Source organism: Opisthocomus hoazin, chromosome Z (assembly GCF_030867145.1).
Source record: "Opisthocomus hoazin isolate bOpiHoa1 chromosome Z, bOpiHoa1.hap1, whole genome shotgun sequence".
Taxonomy (NCBI): Eukaryota; Metazoa; Chordata; class Aves; order Opisthocomiformes; family Opisthocomidae; genus Opisthocomus; species Opisthocomus hoazin.
In genome coordinates, this window is record NC_134454.1 from 23,849,883 (window position 1) to 23,876,248 (window position 26,366).

Below are 26,366 nucleotides of genomic sequence, written 5' to 3' on the forward strand. Positions count from 1 at the left end.
GAGCCTGCCACTATCTGTTCTGCTGAGGATGAAACTGCCTGACAATGTTTGAAGGAGGACAAGGGAAGAGACCCAAGTCGACCACCATCTCTCTCACTTTGGTAACTTTGCCTTAGAAATTAGCATGGGACTCAGGCTTTTCAGATTCTCAGCTACAGCATCGAATTGACAGGAGTACAGGCAAAGTGAAGTGCAGGAGCCTTGCCTGGGAGAGCAAAGGGGGAGGTGGAGAGGGCAGATTAATGTCTCATATTGCTACTCCTAATAGATTGCAGCTGGAATCCATAAAACAAGGATTGGCATGTTTATTTCCAGTGACAATTCTCCAGGTGTGCAGAGCTGTGATCTCCTCTTGAACTCCTCCCACACAGTCCCACTGCTTTTCATTTGCCAGCACCTGCCTTCCTCAGTAAGCCTGTATTAATGCACACACCTGCAGCTGCTTCACCAGAGCCCACTGCACAGCCCTCCAGGAGCTGTCTGTATTCCATCTGCTTGATTACCCCACGTTGTTTAGACTTACCTATACTTATACCCATGTTGCTCTTCTCAAACCCAGGAGAAGGCAGTATGTTTTCAATGTAACCAAACTGGGGAGGAGAAACCAAGACAAACTCTAAGTCATCTGCAGTGGTGTCAGGGTCAGTGGCAAACAAATGGTTGGTGGTAAGGGGTGCTGAGGAGCCCTCCTCCACCACAAACCTTGCACCTGCACACAAACAATATGATAAGCATTATTGCTTATTTAGCTCATTTTACTGTTGTTTTTGTTAACAAGAATGGAACTAATAACTAAGGGGAAAAAGACGACAAATACTGAGGTACTGCGGGGGGTTGGTTTAGGTTTTTTCTCTTTTTACACCATGAACTGTACTTTTACCATCACATAAGTAGAGAGGAAGGGGATCATGAGATTATTTTACTGCTCAGTTGTTAGGTATGGAGTACGTGCTGCTCAAAATCAGTTGTTACCTCTGTATTTCAGAGCATTAATTACATGAGAGCTGTTACGAATTGCTCATAATGAACAGTTTTTCATGCATCACTGCTTAATTTCCCTGCTGGGACAACGCTTCATTTCCAGAACATTACTTGGGTGAGAGCCTGCAAATTACAAAACTACTCGTATATATGCTTAAATATTCTCCAAGATACATAACATATAAATGTGCTTATAAATAAATGACATGGAAAAAGACAAGCATACAGAAAACATATCTTTAATATGTATACTACAGACTTCATCCAAAGCCCAGGAAGTCAATGGAAATTTCACGCAATGGGCTGTTGTTGGACTAAATGTACATTACCAACATTATTCCTATTTTAACTCAGTTATTTTTGATGCTGAAGAGTACTAGTGAAAATGTGACTTGACGTCTATTAATCTGACCTGTTGCATATATAGCCTAGATTTGTCTTTATTCACTAATAGAAGTGAATATAGGTGACAAAAGATTCTCTCCCTTCATATAAAGACCAGAGTCTAAATTTCTGCTGTATACTTTACATACAAAGGTACGCAGGTATTTATGTTTATGTTTTTGCATTGTATAATGTCTGGTCGAAAGTTCAGTTCAGGGAGAAGATATCAGCTGCTTTCACTCGGACTTAGCTTACATATGCAGCAATGGACATGTGTAGGTGCAGGGAAGCAGATCTGAGCAGTCTGATTTAAACACGTGTCTGAAAAGCCACACGCAGTTGCTCATATATGCACCTGCAGCTGAATTTGGTGGTTGCACTGTAACAGAAAAATAAAAAAATATTAATGGAAATTCTGATCTAAAACTTTTGTATGCTGATCTCAGCTGACTCTGATGCTAAAAAACAAACATCCAAACAAACAAAAACCCTGAGTCTTTAGTCATTAACAGTACTGCATAGCCCGGATTATAATGCTATAGTGAGAGAAAGCTTTCACCAGTTGCGATTGATGGAGGCTGGTTATCCACTGGAAATACAGTGATGTTAAGGTCATATACTGGAAACGGATCACGAAGAGGAACTGGAGGAGGGAGAGGTCCACCATAACAGCAGTCTTTCACATCTAGGCCGGCCTCACCATCAGAGACAACAAAGGTTAAGATCTCAGTGGAAGGAGTCAGGCCAATCTCCCCACCTGGAAAAAGTGTTGCGTTCAGAAGAAATGTTTGTCCAAAACTTCACGAATAATAATTTTTATCCTGCAAGGACAGTCTGAAGTATTCAAAGTCAGAAGATGAAAGCAGACTGAAACAACAGCAAAATTACTAGAACTCTTAATTCAGGCTGGTGGGGGTGCTGTTTGGTTAGGGATTTGGTTTGTTGTTTATAATTATTTTTAACCAGCTTACTGCTATTCTAGAATAAAGGGTGTAAAAAAGTATATAACTGTTATTAATAGTTATAATATTACTATTGCAATGTTATGATATTACATTGTAACTGTAATAAAATTGCTGATAGTCCTTGTGGTTCTGTTCTTCATGCACTGAGGCATGTGTAAAAGGTACATCTGTGCAGAAAGGGAGTTTTTCTGCATTCCTTCTTGAAGGATGCAGGAGAAGATCTTTCTTTTACATACGTACTCTCTCTATGATGAGCAGTACTATCCATGCTCTTCCAGAATAAAATATTTTTGCATACCAAGAAATTCATGTCTTCCTATGTACCTCTTATCCCTACAAAATGGACTATAACAAGAGCTGTGCTTTGTACTATACTGTGTATTATGCCTATATGTAATCGCATTCAAAATGTGGGCTGATACAGCACAGGACTGGGAACTGCCAGCCCTTGCAAGAAGCATCTGTGTCTGAGTGTATTCCAGTCCTCAGCACTTCTGGCAGCCTGTCTTGCATTGCTGCAAGATATTACTCATAATCTAACTTCACTAACTTCCCTTCATTGCCTCTGCAAAACACTGCCATCAAAATATTGTTCCTGTTATCCTTAGATAAGAATCTGAATCTAATGAAAACTTTGTTACGGGTATCCACAATGAAGTACTTCCTTCTGTTCTCAAATACCAGCTGTTCGTTTTAGCCAGTGCCAAGCCTGAAAATATCACATATATTCTCTGTGCTTGCACAAAATTACAGACTAATTATACAGAAACCCAAGGCCTTTGAAAAAAGAAGACTAAAGCTTTTATCAGACATGTAGAAAAGAGAACCCCTTTAATGCTAATGAAAGGATCAAATTAAGTAGGAAAGGGGGTTAACTGGCCATTGATTTCTGTGTCTGATTAAAAACAAGTATTTATGGATTTTAAAGATAAAAATAAAAAAATAATACCTTTTTAGGAATGTGTTTGTCTTGAAGAAAATCTGAAGATCATTTATCTTGTGGTACAGAAAGGCTAGAAGCTGTTCAAGAGTGGATCTCCATCCAGATTGGAGAGGCAAGCAAGAACTACCTTGGGTTGTTAGCAGTTTCTATTAAAACTAGGCATCCTTATTTACAGCGTTACATTATTTTATCTAAACAAAACTATGCAAAAAGGCTGAAGGGTTTTTTTAATGTCATGAAACAAATAAGAAGACTCTATTTTGTAACTAATTTAATAGTAATTTTGCCAGAAAGACCAAGATATTTTATCAGCCACAGTGAAAGAGATCCTCCAGGATTATGATGCTTTCATCTAGTTGTTCTAATGTAATTTTGAGTGCAAACAGAAATTTGGAGACCACATTAAAACATTTGGTAGTTGTGTATCATCAGCCTTCTTTCAAAGCCAGCTTACGTTTTCCCTGGTCAGAACACAATTGGTTTCTGAGCAGTTCCTGCTGAGTTTCTGCAAAGATTATATGGATTCAGGTTAAGATTTTCTGCCAAAAACTCTCTGACCATCTTCCAGCCTAATTCTGCCTTTAACTCACTTACTAGTATGCTTATATGTGATGAAACCAGAGGTGACATCAGCTTGGGAGAAACGATCCACAGCAATGCCAGCTTTCCTCACCACCCCGTGGTAGGGCTGGCGAGCCAGCATAAACATCAGTTTCATGTCATCACTGTCTGCATCTGTGGCATAAATGTACGCCGAGGAGAGGACCACTTCTTCACCTTCCAGGCAGTGGAGCACAGGAACAAGGCCTGTTTGCATAATAGGTGGCTCGTCATTCACAGGCAACACCTAATCAGAAAAATAATTTCAGATCTTTCATTTTTCATTTCAGTGGAAACCTGTTGTTTTAATACATTGCTTTCTATCCTAAAACAGAAGCATGGTGTCAGTGTCCGAATACATTGAGTTCTCTCGGTGGACAAAACAAAGCTGAATTTGGGTCACTGTTGAAATTCAAAGGCAAAAGTAAGCCAAACTAGGCAATTGTAGCTTGAGAAAGAAAACTCACTCCCAATATCAAGGAACAGAGAGTATAATTCCAGACAGAAGAACCCAAGCTACAGCAAGCACAAATACCTTTCAGCTAGTACAAGCCATATCTCCTCTCAAATTTGCCACATAAACCCGAAACCTAGGGTAGAGATGGAAGCCTAACAAGTCCATCATCTTGCAATTTCCAAGGGAATGCAAAGACTTTCAGAAGTCAAGCTTTGCACTCTTCTGCACAGGCAATTTTTCTCAGAAAGATGCAACACACTGACCTTGACCTGCAGGATGAACTCTACAAAGTGGATGCCATCTGTGGCTGCAAAGAGAACATCATCAGTGAGAGTCTCAGAGCCGTCATGCCGATACCTGTGGAAAAGAAAAAAAAAGAGCTACACAGATTTCACACAAAAAAGTTGTGCTTTCTGTTCATGCCAGACAATGTGGATCTCTCAAAATAGAAAAAGATGATCCCTGTGCAAGGGTGTCCATCTAAGGCTGCTGGTTCAGGATCAGAAAGTCTTCAGAGGGATTGTGTGGTGTGCTGGTTTTGGCTGGGATAGAGTTAACTTTCTTCATAGTAGCTGGTATGGAGCTGTGTTATGGATTTGTGCTGAAAACAGTGTTGATAATACATGGATATTTTAGTTATTGCTGAGCAGTGCTTGCACAAAGGCCTTCTCTGCTCCTCACCAGCAAGGAGGCTGGGAGTGCACAAGAAGCTGGGAGGGGACATAGCTGGGACAGCCAACCCCAGCTGACCAAAGGGATATCCCATACCATATGACATCATGCTCAGCACTGTAAAGTGAGGGGAAGCAGAAGGAGAGGGGGGACATTCAGAGCTATGGTGTTTGTCTTCCCAAATAACTGTTACACATGATGGAGCCCTGCTTTCCTGGAGACGGCTGAACACCTGCCTGCCGGTGGGAAGTGGTGAATGAATCCCTTGTTTTGAATTGCTTATGTATGCAGCTTTTTCTTCCTCTGTTAAACTGTCCTTATGCCAATCCATGAGTTTTCTCATTTTTACCCTTCTGACTCTCTCTCTCCCCCATCCCACTGTGAAGGCAGTGAGTGAGCGGCTGCATGGTGCTTAGATGCTGTCTGGGGTTAAACCGCAACATGTGGTCTCCTACAAGAAACTCCCTCCTCTCCCTTCCCCCCCCAAAAAAAAATATACCGGGCATCAGCTGGGAAAAAGTTTTCACACAAGTTTTTTCATCTATGTTCTAGCTGCTTGTGAGGTGTTTACCAAACACGTATGTCCTCACTGTGGTAGGTGCTTTCTTTGACCAACAGATCGAAAAAGAGTCACGGAGCTCTAATTCTGCATGCATCTAGAAAGCGAAATCGTGTTCTTGCCACAAATATAGCAGCAAAATTTTCATCTCCAGGTTAATCAGCGTCAATACAAGTTTTCTTGTAAACTAACTGAGTTTAATAAACACATAACTTGCTCAAAAGAAAAAAGAGGGCAACCATTGCCTCCTTCACAGGAACTGCATGGCTGAATACAGAATTTGCCTCACCATCTGCATGAGGCAGTACTTTATTGTAGAGAAACCTATCTACATCAGACATGGTCGCTAGCTCCCACCTCCTGGCCGTACAACAGCTCAGTTTGCACAGTAACTGTTGCAGTCCCGGGGCTCAGACAGCAGTCTTGGCCTGGAGCCACTCTGCCAGAGCCATGCTACAGTGAGCATGGCTAGCTGTAGCCTCTGTGCCTCGCACCACTCTGCTGCAGGGCTTTCACTCGTCCGACTGAGAGACTCGGCCATCACACGAGGAAAAGATAGCCACTCTTCTAACCTGACTGCCAGGGTACGCAGGTCCCCACAGGAAAGCCTGTCACCTTCCTTCATTGGAACGCCATCCAGCTCCACCGCCCCATGCTGAGGCTGTCTCTGCAGGAGGAGGAGGAGATGCTCCCGCTTGGTGTCCACATCAGAGATGAGAATGTGTCCCTCTGTGACAGGCCTCAGGCCACCCTCTTCCACTTGCAAATGGCTTGTAAAAACCTGCATGGAGGAGAAATGCTGAACTCCCTTTTCTACTGCACCTCCGAAAAGTGCAATTTCAATTTGCTCTGGCATGAGGACGGGTGACACCTTAAAACCCAAAATATCAAAAGCTGTACTCTTTTCTGCTGTGTTAGGAAAGCCTTAGAAATTTCCTAATATTAGGCCCTAACATGTGCAGCCCAGTCCTGATCCCATTCATGGAGGCTCCTGACCTTCATAAAAAACAGGCAAGACAAAGAGGGGGGATGCAGTTTTGCTAATCAGGATGTGGCACACGTATCTTTGTACAGCCAGTCAGACGCTGAAGGCAGACCTCAGCTTACTTAGAATGAAAAATCACCTTGCACACACACCAGACTTCACCTTCCACTTCAGTCCCAATGCAGGCTATGGGAAAGACACTGAAACCCTGATCCCATGAAAGATTTACTTTTTATTTTGGTGAGATCAGGACATCCCTCTGCATTTCTGTTTCTACCCAAAGCCATTCCCAAGTCCTTCCCTCTCACCCTCACCACCACCGTACCTCTGGGGCTTGATTGTCCACAGGAAGAATTGTGATATTGAAGCAGATCCCATACAAAGTGCCACCATGCTGATTGCTGACGGAAAAAATAAAATGCACTTGCTGAGCTTCAGGCCCGATGTCCTGCAGCGGTGGCATGTAGGCAACTTTCATATAGTTCACAGCATGCTGCAAAAAGAGAAGAGAGGTGCGTGTAAGTAGAGATAATGGGAGTAGCCATAATTCAGGACATTAGGCACCTTTCTCATCTCCTGATTAGAAGCTATCCCAACTGTCAAGATTAATTCTAGAAACTTTCCATTTACTCTTTAGCTACTGGCAATATCTTGAGTAGTGCTTCTTTAGCTACAAATCAGGTGAGTACAGGTTCAAATACTCAAACCTGTGGCAAAAAATATGGACACAGTTTATAAGTGATAACAGAGGCAGTGGCCTTACCTTCTCGGTGGAATGCTGATCCCAGGGCCTTTTCTAACTGTGAGTTTAAAATAAACAATTCACCAAAGCGTAGCTTTTAGTGTAACATATCCCATAGCAGCTAAATTTGGCCTCACCAGTATGAATAAACTGCACACCCTGCCTCCCCGGGTGAGGGCAGGCTGGTGAAAGAGGCTAAAATATTCCCCAAAATCTTGCATCCAGACACTCACATTATGCACATGATTAAGGATTTGTAGGGTCGGAGTTCTCATTATTGTGCTGCAGTGATCACCATTATGCAACCTTAGCCATACAGCAGGATATAAAACAGGGCACTTTACTAATATCTCTAAGACATCCGTCACACTGTAGAAGCATTGAAACTGAACAACAAAATCCTGAAAAAGGCCTGTTTCAGCCTGTGCCATATCTATTGATGGAGACATGGAGAAGAGGCTGGAAACTGTCAAGGTGTCATTTCCACATTTTGTGTATTTTTTCCTTCCTCTTTACATCATGCTGGAAACCAATTCAGCCTACCCTGAGCAACTGCATCCCCTTCTGGTTTCAGAAGGAGAATCGTGTTTACATATTACAAAACTGAAGCATGATGGAAATTTGTTTTAAAAGCTGGACTTGAATTAGCAATGTTTTGAGCTTCTTAAGCAGAGCTCATGGTAGTACTGCTCCTCATTTTTCACCTCTTCTTCTCCTGTCAAAAAGAATCTGTATACTGGTAATTTTTTAAGATTGTTTAGAACTGGATATGGTATCAGGTAACATAACAAACCTGAGTAAATGACCGCAGTGCAAGAGCAGCAGGATCCTTGACCAGCTTGGGGATGGTGTCCACCATAAACAGCCTTCCAGCGTCGGAGTGGCTGTACGAAAATAAGTATGTCCTGGTTAGCAATACTGAAGAACAGGAAAAACAACAGTCACATAGCTCTATCTTGCATTTCAAATTAACTTCCCACTCCCAACTGCATTGAAAGGGAAAACATTCTTCATTCTTGTATCCTTGTTATTCATCTAAACATTATCACAGAAAACTGACCACAAGAAATATTTTTCAGGATGGTCATGAGAAGTCATTGCATACATTATAAGCAAGCTCTGGGTTTGCTACAAGTGTGTCTCTGCACACCCCAGATACCATTTACACGACCAGTGAGTCTAGTCCATTGCATTCTTATTACACATACACCTGCATTTACGTTTATGTAGAAAAACAAACAATTTCTGGTTTTCGTGCATCTTATAAACTTTTGGAATGAACAGTTGCCAGCAAGCCAGCTTTCCAACAGCAGTCACCAGCAAACTGGATAAGTATATGGCTATTTGACTGAATAGGGGAACAGCCTAAAGATCCTACTCCCCAGCTGCATACTGATCCTCTGTTGCTTGAGCTCAAAATTGAAACTCTTGATCTTCAACTTAAAACTGTGCAGTGGCTGGAATTTAAACTTTTCTATTGAGTAAATTGTTGCCGATGCTGTCATGAATTTACCAAATGCTGACGCAGCATCAGTGACATGTAAACTGCTACTACACCCATTCATCCCATACCCCTATTGCTCCCATAACCTGTTCTGCCTGCGTTCTGCTCCACAGCTTCCTGGTCCAGAACCAGGAGTCCTTCACAGTGCCATAGTAATAATATGCTAGAAAAAGCTGCAGCACCTCATCTTCTCAGTCTGGGGCAGGCCCAGGTCAGCTACACTCTATCAGTTAGGAGATGTGCTGTGTCTTGTGCTCAAGGTTGTACGAGATCCCACAGGCCAGTGTAAAATGCAAGTCCAACAAAAGGCAACAAAAGATTTCAGGTGTTTTCCTCCTTATTTCTTGCTAAACTATGCTTTTCTTATTATTATTACTCTGTATTTTTCTGTTGCTTTCAGCTCCAGCTCACCCTTAATCATCAACAGGAGAGCCACACCCGGCTATTGTCACCTGCACTTTAAGCAGACAGATGAAGAACCTGAGACACAAGCATGCTACTGCCACTGGGGCTGCTCCTCTCACATGGCTCATTGCCCTGTCCCACCTAAAAAGTATGGCACCTCACACCTACTCGTGCATGCAAGAGAAAAATGGGGCAGTGGTTATGGTGTATGTGAGTTCCCTTTCTTGCTCTTCCACGTCTATGAAGTGGAGATGTTTCTTAGTCAGGTGAGCAATCTCAGTCTCCTTAACAACCAGGTGACGGGTCACTCCTGGGGCTTCTCTGGGCAGCTGATTGTCCACAGGGATAATGTGCACCATCATCACCTGAAATCAGGAAGACAGTAAAATCAGCAGCCATGCCTCCCAATAAGAGTGTCCAAGCAGCTGTTCACAAAACATGCACACACAGTAGTAAGTGGATCACTGGAATATGAGATGTAGGTTGTAGCTGTCATGCTGTATCATGAACACATGAGTAAGGGAGATATACAACAGTTACATGCAAAGCCTATGAATCTTGGCAGTTTCCTTTTAAATTAAAAGCAAATTTAAATTCAGTATGTTGGACTCCTGAGTGAAATAAATAGTCTCTTCTCAGTTGACTTCAGGAGGGCTCTTTAGTTTGTTTGTGCGGTCCCCAAATATAATTTTTTTTCAACATTGCATTTTACAGTGTAGGAAAATGTCTTTACAATGGACTTGTGTCTCTCCGGCCAGGCAGAGAGAATTAACCCATGGGAAGCAAGAACTAGGGCTAGCTTTGAAGAACATTATTTGTGGTGATGACAAGCAGAAAAAAATCTCTGCCAGTTTGATTTGAAAGTCTGTCAGAAGTTGTAAAATCATCAGCCATCTGAAGGAATAATGCAGGACTGCCAAAGATGCGTCAGTTTCATACCTGTGGCTCTGAGAGATTGGGAGGGTCATGACTATCACACAGCACAAACTCAAGGGAATCTTCAAACACTTCTCCTCCCAAATGATGATAATAAATTATTCCATTAAATAGATCCCTCTGAAGAAAACTGCTGACAGAATACCCTGTTGAATTGAACAACATATCTTCTATTGAATAGTGCATGATTTTAATAATTCATAAAAATTATCCTTTAGCTGTGCAAGTAACTGGTGAAGCATAATGTGCTCTTTCTCACCCTAACTAGGGCAAGCCCTTTGAAATGTTGTCTCATTGCCTTCCATTGTTTTCTGAAGATCATCAACGTCTTTTCTATGTCACTTAAAGATCACTCAGAAATTGAAGAAACACAGCAAATGGGCATAAAGCCCTGTTCAGAGGACAAAAGACAATTTGCAGGACTAGCAGCCTCTGCAGTATAGCGTGGGAATTTCTAAGTTCAGTTAAATGGAAGGAGGGCTTTCTTCCTCTTTTAGCATTATTAGCATCACCCAATAACTTTGAACTTGTCAGGGATCTTTGCAGATAAAATAAGTCCTACCTAGTCCAATATTTCTGGAGGAGAAAAGTACAGTAGGGAAATAGACTCAGAAGAATATATTGGGATAAACTGTATTCACAGGCATAGTTATCCTTTTGCAAAGACCAACATTGATTAATGATGGGGATATACGCTATAATGAAAGAAGTCCAAATTTGACATGATTTGTCCTGAGCCAAAATAAGTTGTCTAACTAACTTTTAATGTAGTTAAAATGGAGACAACAAATAACAGCATGCTATTGTGGATGTGTTTCATTACCTATCAAGTTTGGTCCTGGTTTCTTCATGATTTCTCCGGCCTGTGGTGGCTTGGTAATATTGAATAGTATGTAAGCATCACTAGAATCCATATCAGAAGCATGAAGCATGGAGCCCTGAATCAGAATCGCCTGTCCCTCTTGAACTTCAATGACCACATTGCTGATAAGAAATGGAGGACTGTCATCTTTAGGGAGAATATTGATTGGAAACTTATGGCGAATACTGTGGAGGCCATCGAAAATCCTAAACACCACAAAGTCCTTAGTAGAATCACTGTCATCATGATGGTATTGAACAACTCCAGCCTGAATATCAAACACTGTGAACATGAATCCTTTCCCTCCTGTCAAAACAGTGGAAGAAAACGCATCAAAAACATGCAGTTCAGCCTAGAGAAGAACGCTTCACCAATATGGATGTTATTAAGGGACTAAGAAGGAGAACGCATCTCTAACTAGAAAAATCAAATGTAACTTCACCTACTGGAAACAAGTTTGTGGAATTTGGAATAGTTAATAAGAATGCAGAATTTGCAACTGTGGTAGCAGAGAAAATCCTCCAGAAGCCCATTGCAACAAAGGGTAATTGGAGATGTCAAGGATTTTTAACTGCGACTGTTTCCACTTTAATTTCCACCTCTACTTTCTCATCAGAACATTTTACATGTATTTTAAGCATCAAAGAGAATATGCTTTATAATTACAGCTCAGCATTTCATTGCAAGTAAAAGATAATATTTGTGGGTCTTTTTTTTCTGCATATTGAGGTTACTACCTATATTAAGACAATTTTACACCTCTGCTTCACTATACATGATGTGCACACATATATTATATATTCAGGCAGGTTAAAGGTTTTGAGAACTACAAGCTGGTGCTGGAAGAGATGATCTCCCCAGGGCCTCCAAGAAAAATATTTTTTTGCCCTCCTTGCTGTGTAACTTCTGCAGAGACACCCACCCACTCCCTTTTCTCCTGATTTGAAGAGAATTGTGGGCAAGCTTTAGGATGGAGAAATAACTGCCTCACCACCAAATAAAACCCTGTTAGAGGTGACAGAAGGCAGGGAACAACATGCATATCTCTTTCTTCCATCTATGGTCCTTCATGCCAAAGGTCTTAGCTAAATACCATCAGTGGCCTAACACTGCAGTAAATGCTCACTTTAGCCTAGCGAGACTCTGTGTCAGGTGCCTTTGGCAGTTCCAGAAGAATTCCTTTGCCAAGTGTCAGAAAACCAGGAAGTCTTTATCAACAAAACTCAGCAAAAGACCATTCAAAACGTTGGGCTGATACATTGTTCCCCACAGATAATTCCACTCCACTGGTTCAGTGAGCAGTGGCTCAGACCATTTGCCAGCAGCGTTAGAGTTACCATGCAGCTGGAGGACTAAATCCAAACTTTCCTTTAGAGTGTGAACATCAGTCAGTGCTTGCAATACAAAAAAGATAATTGCCAAAAATTGTTGTGGTGGTTTCCTTTGCATGTGCCTGTGCAGACACGTAAAAGAGAGTAAGGCGTGGCCACTGCAGAAGAAGCATCCACCGGTGGCTGGTCCACGGGAGGCTGAGAAATCCTGGGGGTCTGCGTGCAGGGGTGGGGCTGCTGCTGCGAGATGGGCCCTGGGCTCTGCATGCTCCTGCGGCACAGCCGGTCTGTGGCCCCACAGCCTGCAGCTGGCTCCTCAGGGGACTGCACAGCCCCCCGTAACACCGCCCCTGGGGCTGAGCCTGTGGCACACTGCCGACCCTGCAGAGCTCCCGTTGGCAGCCCCACAGGAGGATGGTCATGCAGACACTGAACTCCTTGGCATAGTTTCCTGAGACAAAACATGATTCTGAATATTTTCTGCTTCCACTGAATTCCAAACACTACCTTCCCCTTTTCTTTACATACTTGCTTTATGTCTCTAGGCTATGCATTTTACAAAAATACATTTACCTATCAAAAAATCCAGCATTGATAGTGGCAGCTTCTTTCCACCCTGCCAACAGCAGAGTGACTTTTTTTACCTAACCATTTTCCCAAAGAGACCAGCACTGTGCTGACTCATGAGATTGCAAAGCAAAATTAGTGATATTCACAATGAAGAAGGCTAACTAATTAGAAGTCTAATTTAATCGCCACTTTTTGAAACAAATCTTATAGCTGCCAGTAAATAACAACCGTATCCAAATGCTATCTGTATTTGCCAACAAATTAAGATCACTCAGCATTCCTTAGCATCTTCAAGTAAAAATGTAGGAAGTGAAAATATAGCAGCTGCATTTCGCCTAGGTGATGCCTGCTCAGTGAAAGCATAGCTGAGTTCTTTAAAATTTCAGCTTTGGGATGTAAATGCACATTAAGAAAGTACAAGTATCTCCCATTTAAGGATATGGACAGAATAAATACACTATTTGCAAAAGTGTCTAGGCTATGCAACTGACTTTCATTATGAGCTTGTGAATTCTTTTGTTTCTTACTGTGCATGCAGGTATTTCTTTCCCCACCTTCATTCCCTTGTAAATCTGTCTCTTATGCATCTGGCAGCCCTCAGCAGGGAGCGACATGTGACAGAGTCTATCACATCTTAGTGACTGTCACGTTGTTGTAGCCGATTGTCTCTAGAGAACACGTTTCCAGGCCCTCAGGTTGAAACGATTTACCTCTCACAGTGAGCTGCCCGTGCTGTAAGCCATCAGTTATGACCAGGCGAACATTCTGGATGCCATCGTTGTCTACGATTTGAAAGTGCTGCCATGTGATGGGGCGGGATTGCCCTTCCAGGAGGCTGAGGCCTGCAAAGAGCAGAGTGTTATTTCGCCAAAGCATCTGCAACATTCAAGGCTGTCAGCACCTAACTCCTCTAAAGGTTTTTGCAGCCAGGAAAAAAAGGTGTTTAATTCTATCCACATACCTACCTGTGACAGACATTTCAAGGCCATCTTAAAAGCTTGGCACCAGCTTTTATTCTCACATACTTGCCTTAGTCAACTCTCTTTAAGGATTTTTTTTTTTTAGAGAAACAACATATTCTTGTTCTCAGTGATCTGGTAGACTATCTAGGCATGTTTCTGGACTTTTGCACAAACTGCAGCATTGCCCTTGCAATCTCACAATATCCGAAACTGTGCACTCAGCTTCACTAATGAGTCTGCATTTAAAAGCATATATTGATCTTCAAGACAGAGGACTGTAGCTCTTCTTTTTACCTAGACACTCAGTTCAGGTGGGGCTTCTCTGGAGTACGAGGCCTCTCCTTCTCAGCTCCTTCCCTTTCATACTGTGAGGAGACTGCTCTTTCTCTGGTGTTAACTTCAATACTTGTTTTATACCTTTGCCTTTTGATGATTAAATATTAATGCACATGTTGCTCTAGATGGGAGAGCCTGTCTCCTCTCCAGCACAGGCACTATAAAGCTCTTTCAATTAACTTTAACCCTGTAAGGTTTCCAGGCTTCAAATGGCTGATGGTGTATTATGACCTTTCTTACTAGTTGTTTGTTTTTGCAGACTTCCACTTTAAACAATGCCAACAAGCCTTCGTCTTTCCCACACACTACCCTACTACTCCTATTCCATCACATATTTGTCTCTACTATTTATATTCTTTTATGCCCAGTTCGTTCTCGAAGAAATTGCTGTATATAGAAATCCTGATTTTTCCTGTAACTTCCCTTTTTCTTTATTTTTTGTTCCAGTTAAAACGTTAGATTTTTTCAAGTTGTTGTAATGTGTTCCCCCAAAGTGGATAAAGGGAAAGAATAGATTTACACACCCTCAGTTTAATGATCCTTAAACTCCAGGTGTAAATCTGAATTTTAGAGTGTTTCGGTTTCGGCTGCCGCCGGCAACAAAAGCGCCACGCGGCCGCCCCTCCCCCCGCCGGCGTGCGGAGGAGAATGGAAAGAAACAGGCAGAAAACTGGTGGGTCGGGATAAGGGCAGTTTAACAGAACAGCAAACAGAGGGAAAACAGGAACAACAACGATACAAATAAGGAGAAAACACAACCACGAACCGTACAACAGCCGCTCTCCCGAAACCGGACCGGCGCTGCGCCCGCCCAAGCCGCGAGTGCGTTCCCGCCGCGCCGCTCCCCCCCCACCGGAACCCAGCGTGACGTCACATGGTATGGAATACCGGGCTCTGTTTGGCCAGGTGGGGTCAGCCCCCACCCCCGGGCTGTGCCCCTTCCTGGAGTCTGGTGAAAATTAACCCTGTCCTGGCCAAACCCAGGACATTATCCACCCCTTATTCCATACCATCTACGTCATGCCCAGGTCCCCCATTGTCCAGTTGATCACCACCACTTCTCCTGTCTCCAGATATCATTCCTTTAATCTATGGATCATCACTCTAAAGTGTCCGTTGAGTTCATTTAATCCATGACTTCAGGCTCCATCTGTCGTAATGGTCTTCCATGGCGGGAGAGGTGATGTGTGGTGATGGGCGGTCACTTGCTGCATCCGGAGCTCACGGCTGATGTATCTGGTGCAGCCCATGCCCACAGTCTGCAGGAGATGTTGATCTTGATGAAGTTGCTGGATGCCAGTTGTTGAAAACCAGGTCCAGTTCCATCATCGCTGTGCTCTGCTAGGTTTTCATCGAAAAAGTCCATCCTTCTTTAATCTGGACGATTCTTACTATGCTACTACTGGTACAAAATATAACAATTATAACAGTGATAACAGACAGTGACAGGGTTATTTAACAACTAACTTTATACAATTTATTTATGGACTATTCTCGCCCAAAATTAAATCCCCATGAGGTACACATCGGACTTCCCCATCCTTCCGCATTACCCACCAGGTACACCCAGGTCCTTGAGCAAAAGCAATCCCACGGACGGGCTTGCCTTTGCCCGAGGCAGGACTAACCCAAACTGTCTTCCCTAACATGTTCCGCATGTGCACTACAGGGACTTTATCCCCTTCTACGGGGCGCTGAGGTTTTGACTGGGCAGGACCAGCCCGGTTGGTGGACCCTCTGGTGTTAACCAACCAGGTGGCCTTTGCTAAATGGGTATCCCAATTTTTGAAAGTCCCACCCCCCATTGCCCTCAAAGTGGTTTTTAGCAGCCCATTGTAACGTTCGATCTTTCCCGAGGCTGGTGCATGGTAGGGGATATGATACACCCACTCAATGCCGTGTTCTTTGGCCCAGGTGTCTATGAGGCTGTTGCGAAAGTGAGTCCCGTTGTCCGACTCGATTCTTTCGGGAGTGCCATGTCGCCACAGGACTTGTTTTTCCAGGCCCAGGATGGTATTCCGGGCGGTGGCATGGGGCACAGGGTAGGTTTCCAGCCATCCGGTGGTGGCCTCCACCATTGTGAGTACATAGCGCTTGCCTTGGCGGGTTTGTGGCAGTGTGATGTAGTCAATCTGCCAAGCCTCCCCATATTTATATTTTAGCCATCGTCCTCCATACCACTGAGGCTTTACCCGCTTGGCTTGCTTGATTGCAGCGCATGTCTCACATTCATGGATAACCTGTGCAATAGTGTCCATGGTCAAGTCCACCCCTCGGTCACGAGCCCATCTGTATGTCGCGTCTCTTCCTTGGTGGCCCGAGGTGTCATGGGCCCACCGAGCTATAAAGAGTTCACCCTTATGTTGCCAGTCCAGATCCACCTGAGCCACTTCAATCTTAGCAGCCTGATCTACCTGGTGGTTGTTTTGATGTTCTTCAGTGGCCCGACTCTTAGGGACGTGGGCGTCCACGTGACGGACTTTTACAGCCAACTGCTCTAGCCGGGCAGCAATATCTTGCCACAATGGGGCAGCCCAGATAGGTTTGCCTCTGCGCTGCCAGTTGTTCTTCTTCCATTGCTGCAGCCACCCCCACAAGGCATTGGCCACCATCCAAGAGTCGGTGTAAAGATAGAGCACTGGCCACTTCTCTCGACTGGCAATGTCTAAAGCCAGCTGGATGGCTTTCACCTCTGCAAACTGGCTGGACTCACCTTCTCCCTCAGCAGTTTCCGCGACTTGTCGTGTAGGGCTCCATACAGCAGCCTTCCACCTCCGCTGCTTCCCCACAATGCGACAGGACCCATCCGTGAACAGGGCATACTCTTTCTTATCTTCTGGCAGCTGGTTATACAGTGGGGCCTCTTCAGCACGTGTCACCTCCTCCTCTGGCGATGCTCCAAAATCTTTGCCTTCTGGCCAGTCCATGATGACCTCCAGAATTCCTGGGCGACTGGGGTTTCCCATTCGGGCGCGCTGGGTGATCAGAGCGACCCACTTACTCCACGTAGCATCGGTGGCATGATGCGTAGAAGGGACCCTCTCTTTGAACATCCAGCCCAGGACCGGCAATCGTGGAGCTAGGAGGAGCTGTGCTTCAGTGCCGACCACTTCTGAAGCAGCTCGAACGCCTTCATATGCTGCCAGAATCTCTTTTTCAGTGGGAGTATAGCGGGCCTCGGATCCTTTGTATCCCCGGCTCCAGAACCCCAGGGGTCGACCTCGAGTCTCCCATGGTGCTTTCTGCCAGAGACTCCAGGTTGGGCCATTCTCCCCGGCTGCGGTGTAGAGCACGTTTTTAACATCTTGCCCTGACCGGACTGGACCAAGGGCTACGGCATGAACTATCTCCCGTTTAATCTGTTCAAATGCCTGTCGTTGCTCAGGGCCCCATTCAAAATCATTCTTCTTCCGGGTCACGTGGTACAGAGGACTTACAATCTGGCTGTAATTTGGGATGTGCATCCTCCAAAAACCCACAACACCCAGGAAGGCCTGTGCTTCCTTTTTGCTGGTTGGTGGAGACATAGCTGCTATTTTGTTGATGACATCCATTGGGATTTGACGGCGCCCATCCTGCCATTTTATTCCCAAAAACTGGATCTCTTGCGCAGGTCCCTTGACTTTACTTCGCTTAATGGCGAAACCGGCTTTCAGAAGGATCTGAACTATTTTCTCCCCTTTCTCGAAAACCTCCTCCGCTGTGTCGCCCCATATAATGATGTCATCGATGTACTGCAGATGTTCTGGGGCTTCACCCTTTTCCAGTGCAGTCTGGATTAGTCCATGGCAAATGGTGGGATTGTGTTTCCACCCCTGGGGCAGTCGATTCCAGGTGTACTGGATGCCCCTCCAGGTGAAAGCAAACTGTGGCCTGCACTCTGCTGCCAAAGGGATGGAGAAGAATGCATTAGCGATGTCAATTGTAGCATACCACTTGGCTGCCTTTGACTCCAGCTGATATTGAAGTTCTAGCATGTCTGGCACAGCAGCACTCAGCGGTGGTGTGACTTCATTCAGGCCACGGTAGTCTATTGTCAGTCTCCACTCTCCAGTAGATTTTCTCACTGGCCATATGGGACTATTAAAGGGTGAGCGAGTTTTGCTGATCACTCCTTGACTCTCCAGCTGGCGGATCAGCTGATGAATGGGGAGAAGGGAGTCTCGGTTGGTACGATACTGTCGCCGGTGCACCGTTGTGGTTGCGATGGGTACCTGTTGTTCTTCAACCCTCAGCAACCCCACAACGGAAGGATCCTCCGAGAGACCAGGCAAAATGGACAGCTGTTTAATTTCTTCCGTCTCCACAGCAGCTATGCCAAAAGCCCACCGATACCCCTTTGGGTCCTTGAAATAGCCTCTCCTAAGATAGTCTATCCCAAGGATGCACGGAGCCTCGGGGCCAGTTACAATGGGGTGCTTCTGCCAGTCCTGCCCAGTGAGGCTCACTTCAGCCTCCAGTAGACTCAGCTCTTGGGACCCCCCTGTCACTCCCGAAATGCAAATGGACTCTGACCCTTTGAACTCTGATGGCATTAAAGTACACTGTGCACCAGTGTCCACTAGAGCTTTATACTCTTGTGGATCTGACGTGCCAGGCCACCGAATCCACACCGTCCAATAGACACGGTTGTCCCTTTCCTCCACCTGGCTGGAGGCAGGGCCCCTCTAATCCTCGTCAGAGAAATTGCTGCTCACCTGCTGTAAAAATGACTTGGAGGTCCCCTCCAGAGGATCAGAATCAAGGTCAAACTTTCTACCTGGTCTGGAGAGCTGGCTTTTGGAAACTGGAGCGGCACTTTTCCTAACAGAATCCCCTTTGGTGATTGTTTTACCTCGCAACTCACGTACTCGGGCCTCTAGACTTGAGGTGGGTTTTCCATCCCACTTCCTCATGTCCTCTCCGTGGTCACGCAAGTAGAACCACAGGGTGCCCCGGGGTGTATAGCCTCTGTATTCCCTCTCCTGAGCAGAGAAACGCTTGCCCCTAATAGCTGAGACACTGGCCCGTACAGGTGGGGAGTAGGACATACTCTGTTCGAGTCGCTGGACCTTCTGGGACAATTTATTTACAGCTGAGACAAGGGAGGAAGAGAGACTTTCCTCATATTGGCGGAGTCTGACAGCCACCTCGTCCACTGTTGGTGTGTCTTTACCTTTCCAGTTTACAACTGCCAGTGAGTTGGCATGCGAGGAGGGTGCGCTCCGCACAAACTTCCTCCACATGGATTGTGAGCACTGGAGTTCATCTGGGTCTGTGGGTACCTGCTCATCGTCTGTGTCACAGTAAACCAGCTCCCGCACAGCTAATTCCCTCAAGTACTGAATACCCCTTTCCATATTGGTCCACTTGCCAGGATAGCATACAAAATCGTCACTGAAGGGGTATCTCTCCCTCACGCCTGACAGAAGTCTCCTCCAGAGGCTGAGGACTTGTTCCTTTTTCCCAATGGCCTTGTCAATGCCCCCATCCCTGGCCAGGGATCCCAGCTGCTTGGCTTCCTTGCCCTCTAATTCCAAGCTGCTGGCCCCGTTATCCCAGCACCGCAGCAGCCAGGTGGCAATGTGCTCGCCTGGGCGGCGGCTGAAATCTTTCCGCATGTCTCGCAGCTCGCCCAGGGACAGGGACCGGGTGATGATCTCTGTCTCTATCTCCCGTGATGACCCTGGCTCATCGTCATCCCTCCCAGAGCGATCTGCTCTCTTTGCGTCTTTCTTTAGTTTTACGGGGGCGACTGCTACCTGCACAGGTTGGTCATTGGGCTCAGTCACTGTGCCTGCGGCTGGAGCTGGGGCTGGAGCAGCTGCTGTGCCCGCTGGGGAAACCGAGGCAGACCCTGCAGCTGTGGCAGCGGCGGTGCCAGTCTGGGGGGCTGTGACTGCCTGCTGGGCTGGAGGGGCTGCAGGGCCGGCTGGGGGGGCAGCGCCAGCTGCAGTGCCTGCTGCTTCATTCCCCCCCCTTTCCCCTTTAAGGCACTGAACAGTGTTGAACAGGGCTCGGTAGGCGTGGGCCAGACCCCAGCACATTGTGGTGATCTGTGTCTCTCTGGAGTTCCCAGGGTGGCAGCACACTTTTTTCAGATATTTTACTAGTTTGTCCGGTTTCTGTATTTGTTCAGGGGTGAGTTTAAAACACACCGGGGGTGCCCACTGCTCTAGACACCTGCCCATGCTGTCCCACACACCCAGCCACTCACAGCTATCCGGCCCCGGGGCAGGTCTCTGCACGATGTTCTTAACGACTTGCTTAACCCTAAACAAAACCTGCAACCCATTCAAGAGGCATAACAAAAGGAGAGTGCTGCCCTGAGCATCCCAGGGGTACTCGAAATTCTCAAAAGCAGTTAGGACCAGCCTGAGGGAGAGGGGGGGGGCGAAAGAGTGGGGGAAGGTATCCCCTTCGGCTTTCCCCACAGACTGGGTTTGATTATTAACAAAATCTAAGACATAGGATCCGAGGTACGGAAATGACCGCAGTGCCGCATGCAAATACAAGACTAATTTCATGCACAGTGATGTTATCATATCATAAGTCGATATCGTACAGTACAGCAAAATCATCATCCTGATCTTCTTTCCCGAGGTAACAAACAGCACGGCGGCAAACACATACAGCAAGTAAGGATTTACGTAGCAGAGATATTTGATCAAAGTCAGAAACATTTTTACCGGCGACTATTTTAACACAGAAAAATGCGTATAACAAAATTTAACAAAATGTAAGAAAGCAGTTTTAACACCCGCTGCTCAGCCCTGCCGTTATCCCCGCCCCACGTCTGGGCGCCAATTTAATGTTTCGGTTTCGGCTGCCGCCGGCAACAAAAGCGCCACGCGGCCGCCCCTCCCCCCGCCGGCGTGCGGAGGAGAATGGAAAGAAACAGGCAGAAAACTGGTGGGTCGGGATAAGGGCAGTTTAACAGAACAGCAAACAGAGGGAAAACAGGAACAACAACGATACAAATAAGGAGAAAACACAACCACGAACCGTACAACAGCCGCTCTCCCGAAACCGGACCGGCGCTGCGCCCGCCCAAGCCGCGAGTGCGTTCCCGCCGCGCCGCTCCCCCCCCACCGGAACCCAGCGTGACGTCACATGGTATGGAATACCGGGCTCTGTTTGGCCAGGTGGGGTCAGCCCCCACCCCCCGGCTGTGCCCCTTCCTGGAGTCTGGTGAAAATTAACCCTGTCCTGGCCAAACCCAGGACATAGAGCTTTGTCAAATGTCTGTGTCAAAACATTATAAATTCTGTAGCAAAATAAACTGAGGAAAAGAGATCTCACCTGTATTCCATGAAACTCGAGGAGCATTTGTATCTGTTGTTCTGATAGAAAGACGCACAGTGATCGGCAAACTCCTTTCAAAGTAGAAGTCATGAACCTCAAACTCCACCTATTGTGAAAACAGAGAAATTACTTATTAAAAAAAAAAGCCTGAAAAGCAGCGGTACCTCAAAACACATAGAGTATGTTCTTACCTGAGAGATCTTCTGATAATATATAAACAAATGAAACTTGATTTAGCGTCTATAAAGAGCCTTTGAGGTACTGCACTAAATTAGGTATCTGTCTTCTGTATGCTTCACAGTGAATACTGGGGAAGTTAGTTTGCAATGTGTGGAAATGGATGGGAAAGAGAAACATTTTCTCTGTTGTTTGGCATACAATTAACTCAGTGATTAACATAAGGCTTTTTTAATAGTAATTATAAGAGGGGGAAGGCACATTTCCCAAACTTTTAACATATGTAGGACCAAAAAATATATGGAAGAAAATATCTGGACTGGCATAGAAAAAAATAATGTCAAACTCTTGAATTGTGAAACTCCTGAATTGTCAATTTCTTGAACCTGTGATCAAACAATGCTGAAAGCAGAACAGAGAAGAGGCACTTACGGAGCAGGCGGTTTGGTAGGATGAATAATCATCATACTGAGGAAACAGAAAGCAAGTTGCTGTGACGGCCAAGGTTAAAAAAAGACAGGCCTTGTCGGCATCAGGTACGAAAGTTACTGTTACTCTGCTTTCCAGTCCACCTTTTCCCCAGGTTGTCTTGCTCTGATTTTCTGTCTCTCAGATTCATTACTTTAGCACCAACCTTTTCTTTTTGTTTGGGTTGTTGCTTAAGTATCTTATCAGATAGTTATTTTATAACTATCAGCATATTTACACACTCCTTTAATCCATTTCTTGTCCTCTTATACCTGCTTTTTCAGACTATGGCTTATTTCTCAGAGTGCTGGCACACTACTTAATTAGACAAAATATCTAGCAATACTGGTTACTGAAAAAATAAAGTAACACTCTACCAAAAGTAAGGACACATTCACCGTGAGCACTCCGGCAGATCTGGAGGGAGAAACATCCCTAGCAGCCCTCCTCCTAGCAGGAACAGTTGGGAGTGCCTTTTTGTTATCCCTGTGCCACCATTGCCACAGAAGGTAGGGTGTAAGGTCAAATGGCAATCCTGACATTTAGCTGGTCCATCTTTCAAGGCTTTAAATATGTCACGTGTCCACAAGTCACAGGGATCAGTACTGTCACATAGAGATAAAAGCTATGTGGAAAAGGCACTATTAATCCTTCCAAAGGCTCTTGGCTAGATCTACAAGCAGTGTAAAAATAAAATAAAATAAAATAAAATAAAATAAAATAAAATAAAATAAAATAAAATAAAATATAATATTTTAAAAATAACCAAAAAATCGTGTTTAGATATTCTCAGTGAAAGCGGATGAAAATCTTCTAGTGCAAAGAAATTCTTAAGTAGTGAGCAACAAACACCTGATTTGTGTTAGACAGTTCAGATGATGAGTCATGAAAGAAAGTGGTAAAAGATTTCACCTCTGCTCCTGCATTGCATATGGTTAGAAAAACACCTTTTTTTATTTTTTTTTCTGAAAAATATCCATTACAAGCAAATGCATTTATTTACAGCTTGTTGAATGTTAAGGAGATGAAAAGCAGCAAATGCTCCTACATTACAGTGTTACCTCATAATTCCTCCTTTCTGTGTGGCTGTTATTTGGAGGCTGATAAGCAATGAGCGTGTCACTGAGATCTTTCCACGTAAAGGAGCAAACAGCTTTTGTATGGTCAGATAGATGAGTGATGAAGCCCCATGGAGGTGACTTGGTAATGTTGAATACAAGCAGGGACTTTGGAGTTTCATTGTCTTCAGCATCAATGGTTGTGGTTGTAAAGGGGGTTAAAATAAATTGATCTACTTCCAGGATGAACTTTGCCATCAGGGCAGCTTTAGGTGTTTGATTGGGAATAGCGCCTTTAATCTGAACAGGGAGCCATGCATACTCAGTCTACAACAGGAAAAAATAAGACAACTAAAAGGACAAGGTAAAGCAAACAAAATAAATTCAATATTTCCGTTACCTTCACATAGCTAATTGGGGTACATGTTAAAGCAATAATTATTTCGAAAAGAAAAATTGAAACATTTTAATAAGAAAATGCCTACAATAAATGTTTAGACCTCATGAAAAGGTCTTCCAGGTTCACTAGTCTTATATGTGTGCTCAGTTTTGAGCTGAAATAACTCGCTTAATTTGATGTGAGTTTAACCAGTAACTTTGCCTGACAGAAACATGCACAAGTCATTAATTGTTATTAAATGAAAGTGTTCACACAGCTCTTAACTTACTAATTACAATGTATGTTGAAGTCAGTGCGGGTCATGCTCTATAAAAAAGGTAGAATTATGCCAGAATTAATTTTGGTCTCAGGCTTAACTACTTACGCCTGCCAGTAAACAACCAGAGGTGTTTTTGTGTAGCCATAATGGTCTAATCACAGAGGCATGGAGATAATAACTTTCATTTGCCCAGCTGACAACGTTGTAAGAACTTAACAAGCTTTCAGGATTGCTATCTCTCTTCTGATGTGAAAAGGAGCAATGAATTTAAATTTTTTGAAAACCAGGAAGACAATCAGTCATTCTAAGGTTGCATAAAAGTCTACCTTGTGCAGAGTTTTGCTTCTGGTATCTGTGAGATCCAGCCTCACAGCAATATAATCGGTGTCAGGCGAGGGAGGGCCAAGGTGTTGATATCGAATCCCCACTCTCAGAAATTCTTCGCAGCTCATTTTCATGTTGTGAACGATGCTCAGTCCCAGCACGCAGCTCCCATTCCTGCACTGCTGGCCCACGCTGTGCTCTGTGACCCAACAGAAGCAATGGTGAAATAGTTATCAGGGCAGAAACCAACATGGGAAGCCTGTCCACATAGCTAAACTAACTCTGATAAAAAAACAGTGTGATGAGAATTAGGACTCCTTTCCTAACTTAACTTTTCCTGCAGGATTTTGTTCTCAGCTGACATCTTCCAACTGCAACCTCCCTTGGTCTCTTGGGTAGGTGCTGCCTCCAACAACTCTCTGTGTGTTTCCACTGAGTCTTGGCATGCCCAAAGCCGTCACATTGGTCTACAGGTCTAGGAGCCAAAAACAGACTCCAGTCAGGGGATTACTGACCTAGATCTGTGATCTGTGTTGCACCCCACACAAACTTCACTCCCTTTTAGTTTCCATGACAGCTCCAGCTGTTCATTAAACTTCATGTGACCCGCTTGTACTCAGCACATATGAAACAACCCACTGCTGCAGACTTCATCTGCTGGGTCTCTTTGAACCTGCTAACACAAACAACTAAAGCACATCATACTATGGTCAGGGAAGAAACTCTGTGGCTGATCTCCACGAAGCTGCTCTTGCTGCACTTCCCCGGTGATTAGCTGGCCATGAGCAGGCAGGTGGGTCTCCGAAGACACTATGGAAATGGTGCAATCCAGATTTATCTTCCTGTCATAGTCAAAAGTGAGGACGTTCTTGTCAATCACCCTGGACAGACCATAGCACTCAGGGACCTCCAGGGCACGGGAGCGCATTTTGATGATGTTACAGTCTGGCTCAAGTAACTGCACATGGAGGGTGAATGTTTCCACAAACGTTTCAGTTTCTGTAAACCTGCAGGTGATAGAAGGAAATTAATTATGCTTCAACCCATCTTCTGTTGCTCTGTGAGTTTGGCATTGGCCTCACCTTTCTAACTGAATTACTTTGAACCACTTTCTCTCATGTTCCCTCAAACCTGAGGTCATCAGAGACCACCAGGTGCCAGACACTGCTGCCCACCTCCTCATACTTATGAAAAGGGTGTTTGTGCAAAGGAAGAGGTTACTCGTTGTGTATACGCAAGGCTCTGTGTCCCTCTCAGAAGGACAGCACAGAACATACAGTGCTCTGAAAGTACTGTTGTCACTTCCAATAATGAACAGAAAAATCACTGGGTTTCTGTAATAAACAAGCAATACATAATATTTGTTAATGCTAACAGACACATTGTTTGAGTGTATCTGAAATCCACTGTGACAAATGTTTCTGTAAATAGATGGGCACTTGTTGACTAGTGATGCTGCTACTGGATCTAAGTAGTTACGATATGTATGGCAGAACATGCCTTTGCTGTAAAAAAATGGACTGCTTGCTCTTCCTAAGGGCAGTTTTTCCCCTGGTAAAAGTGAAGTGTGATCTCCCGCCGCTGCTTACCTGTACAGCCTAAGCATGACTGTGTCTTCATCTAAAATCGGACAGCCATTGTGGGTGTATCTGACTTCATTAGGAAGGAAGTGACAGTCAAAAACCTATGAAGGAGAAAGAATAGACAAGTACTACACTAGAAAGGACATTAACTTGGCAGTTTCTGTTCCACTTCTGACTGTCAGGAATGCATCAGACTAAGGAAATATTTAATCTGTAGTTTATTTCTACGAATAAGTATTCACCTGTTCTGTGGTCTCCCAGAGAGAGCCAGAGCAACCACTTCAGTGTGGGACTGCTGGCACTCTGCAAGGGAACAGGTATCTAAACGTAATTGTTTCAGGCTGTCAAATCTGTCCTCCAGCACAATGAATTATTGGAGCACACACTTCTCTACCACCACAGCCTGTGGACTTATGAATGCAGTTGTATTCAGCAGGAGAACTGCACTGGATCTAAAAAGTCAGCAGTTCCTGGAGTATAATGTGAGATTTATTAGCTCTTGAAGTTGCTTGTGGTGGTAGCTTGATTATATGTTAAAACCTGCTTTATGGCCACTACCATTGGACTACAAAAGCATGATCCTGTGAAAACTCCCTGCTGGAAACTTTACTAGCTCAGA

The 26,366-nt window shown here is 44.6% G+C and overlaps 1 protein-coding gene across 3 annotated transcripts in view; it reads right to left on the minus strand.

The window, feature by feature from the left end:
- The window catches only part of FREM1 (FRAS1 related extracellular matrix 1), a 72,993-nt gene that overhangs the window by 41,864 nt on the left and 4,763 nt on the right, over positions 1-26,366 (minus strand). For all 3 annotated transcript variants that reach the window (XM_009934471.2, XM_075411155.1, XM_075411154.1), the window contains exons 2-17: positions 25,754-25,848; positions 24,870-25,171; positions 24,167-24,363; positions 23,185-23,508; positions 21,476-21,584; positions 13,607-13,738; positions 10,957-11,301; positions 10,137-10,279; positions 9,366-9,562; positions 8,082-8,172; positions 6,872-7,039; positions 6,134-6,342; positions 4,594-4,687; positions 3,868-4,120; positions 1,925-2,122; positions 524-709 (exon numbers count right to left, since the gene is read on the minus strand). In XM_009934471.2, coding sequence (XP_009932773.2) covers positions 524-709; positions 1,925-2,122; positions 3,868-4,120; positions 4,594-4,687; positions 6,134-6,342; positions 6,872-7,039; positions 8,082-8,172; positions 9,366-9,562; positions 10,137-10,279; positions 10,957-11,301; positions 13,607-13,738; positions 21,476-21,584; positions 23,185-23,508; positions 24,167-24,363; positions 24,870-25,171; positions 25,754-25,848 — 3,043 coding nt within the window. The remainder of the gene's footprint in view (positions 1-523; positions 710-1,924; positions 2,123-3,867; positions 4,121-4,593; positions 4,688-6,133; positions 6,343-6,871; positions 7,040-8,081; positions 8,173-9,365; positions 9,563-10,136; positions 10,280-10,956; positions 11,302-13,606; positions 13,739-21,475; positions 21,585-23,184; positions 23,509-24,166; positions 24,364-24,869; positions 25,172-25,753; positions 25,849-26,366) is intronic.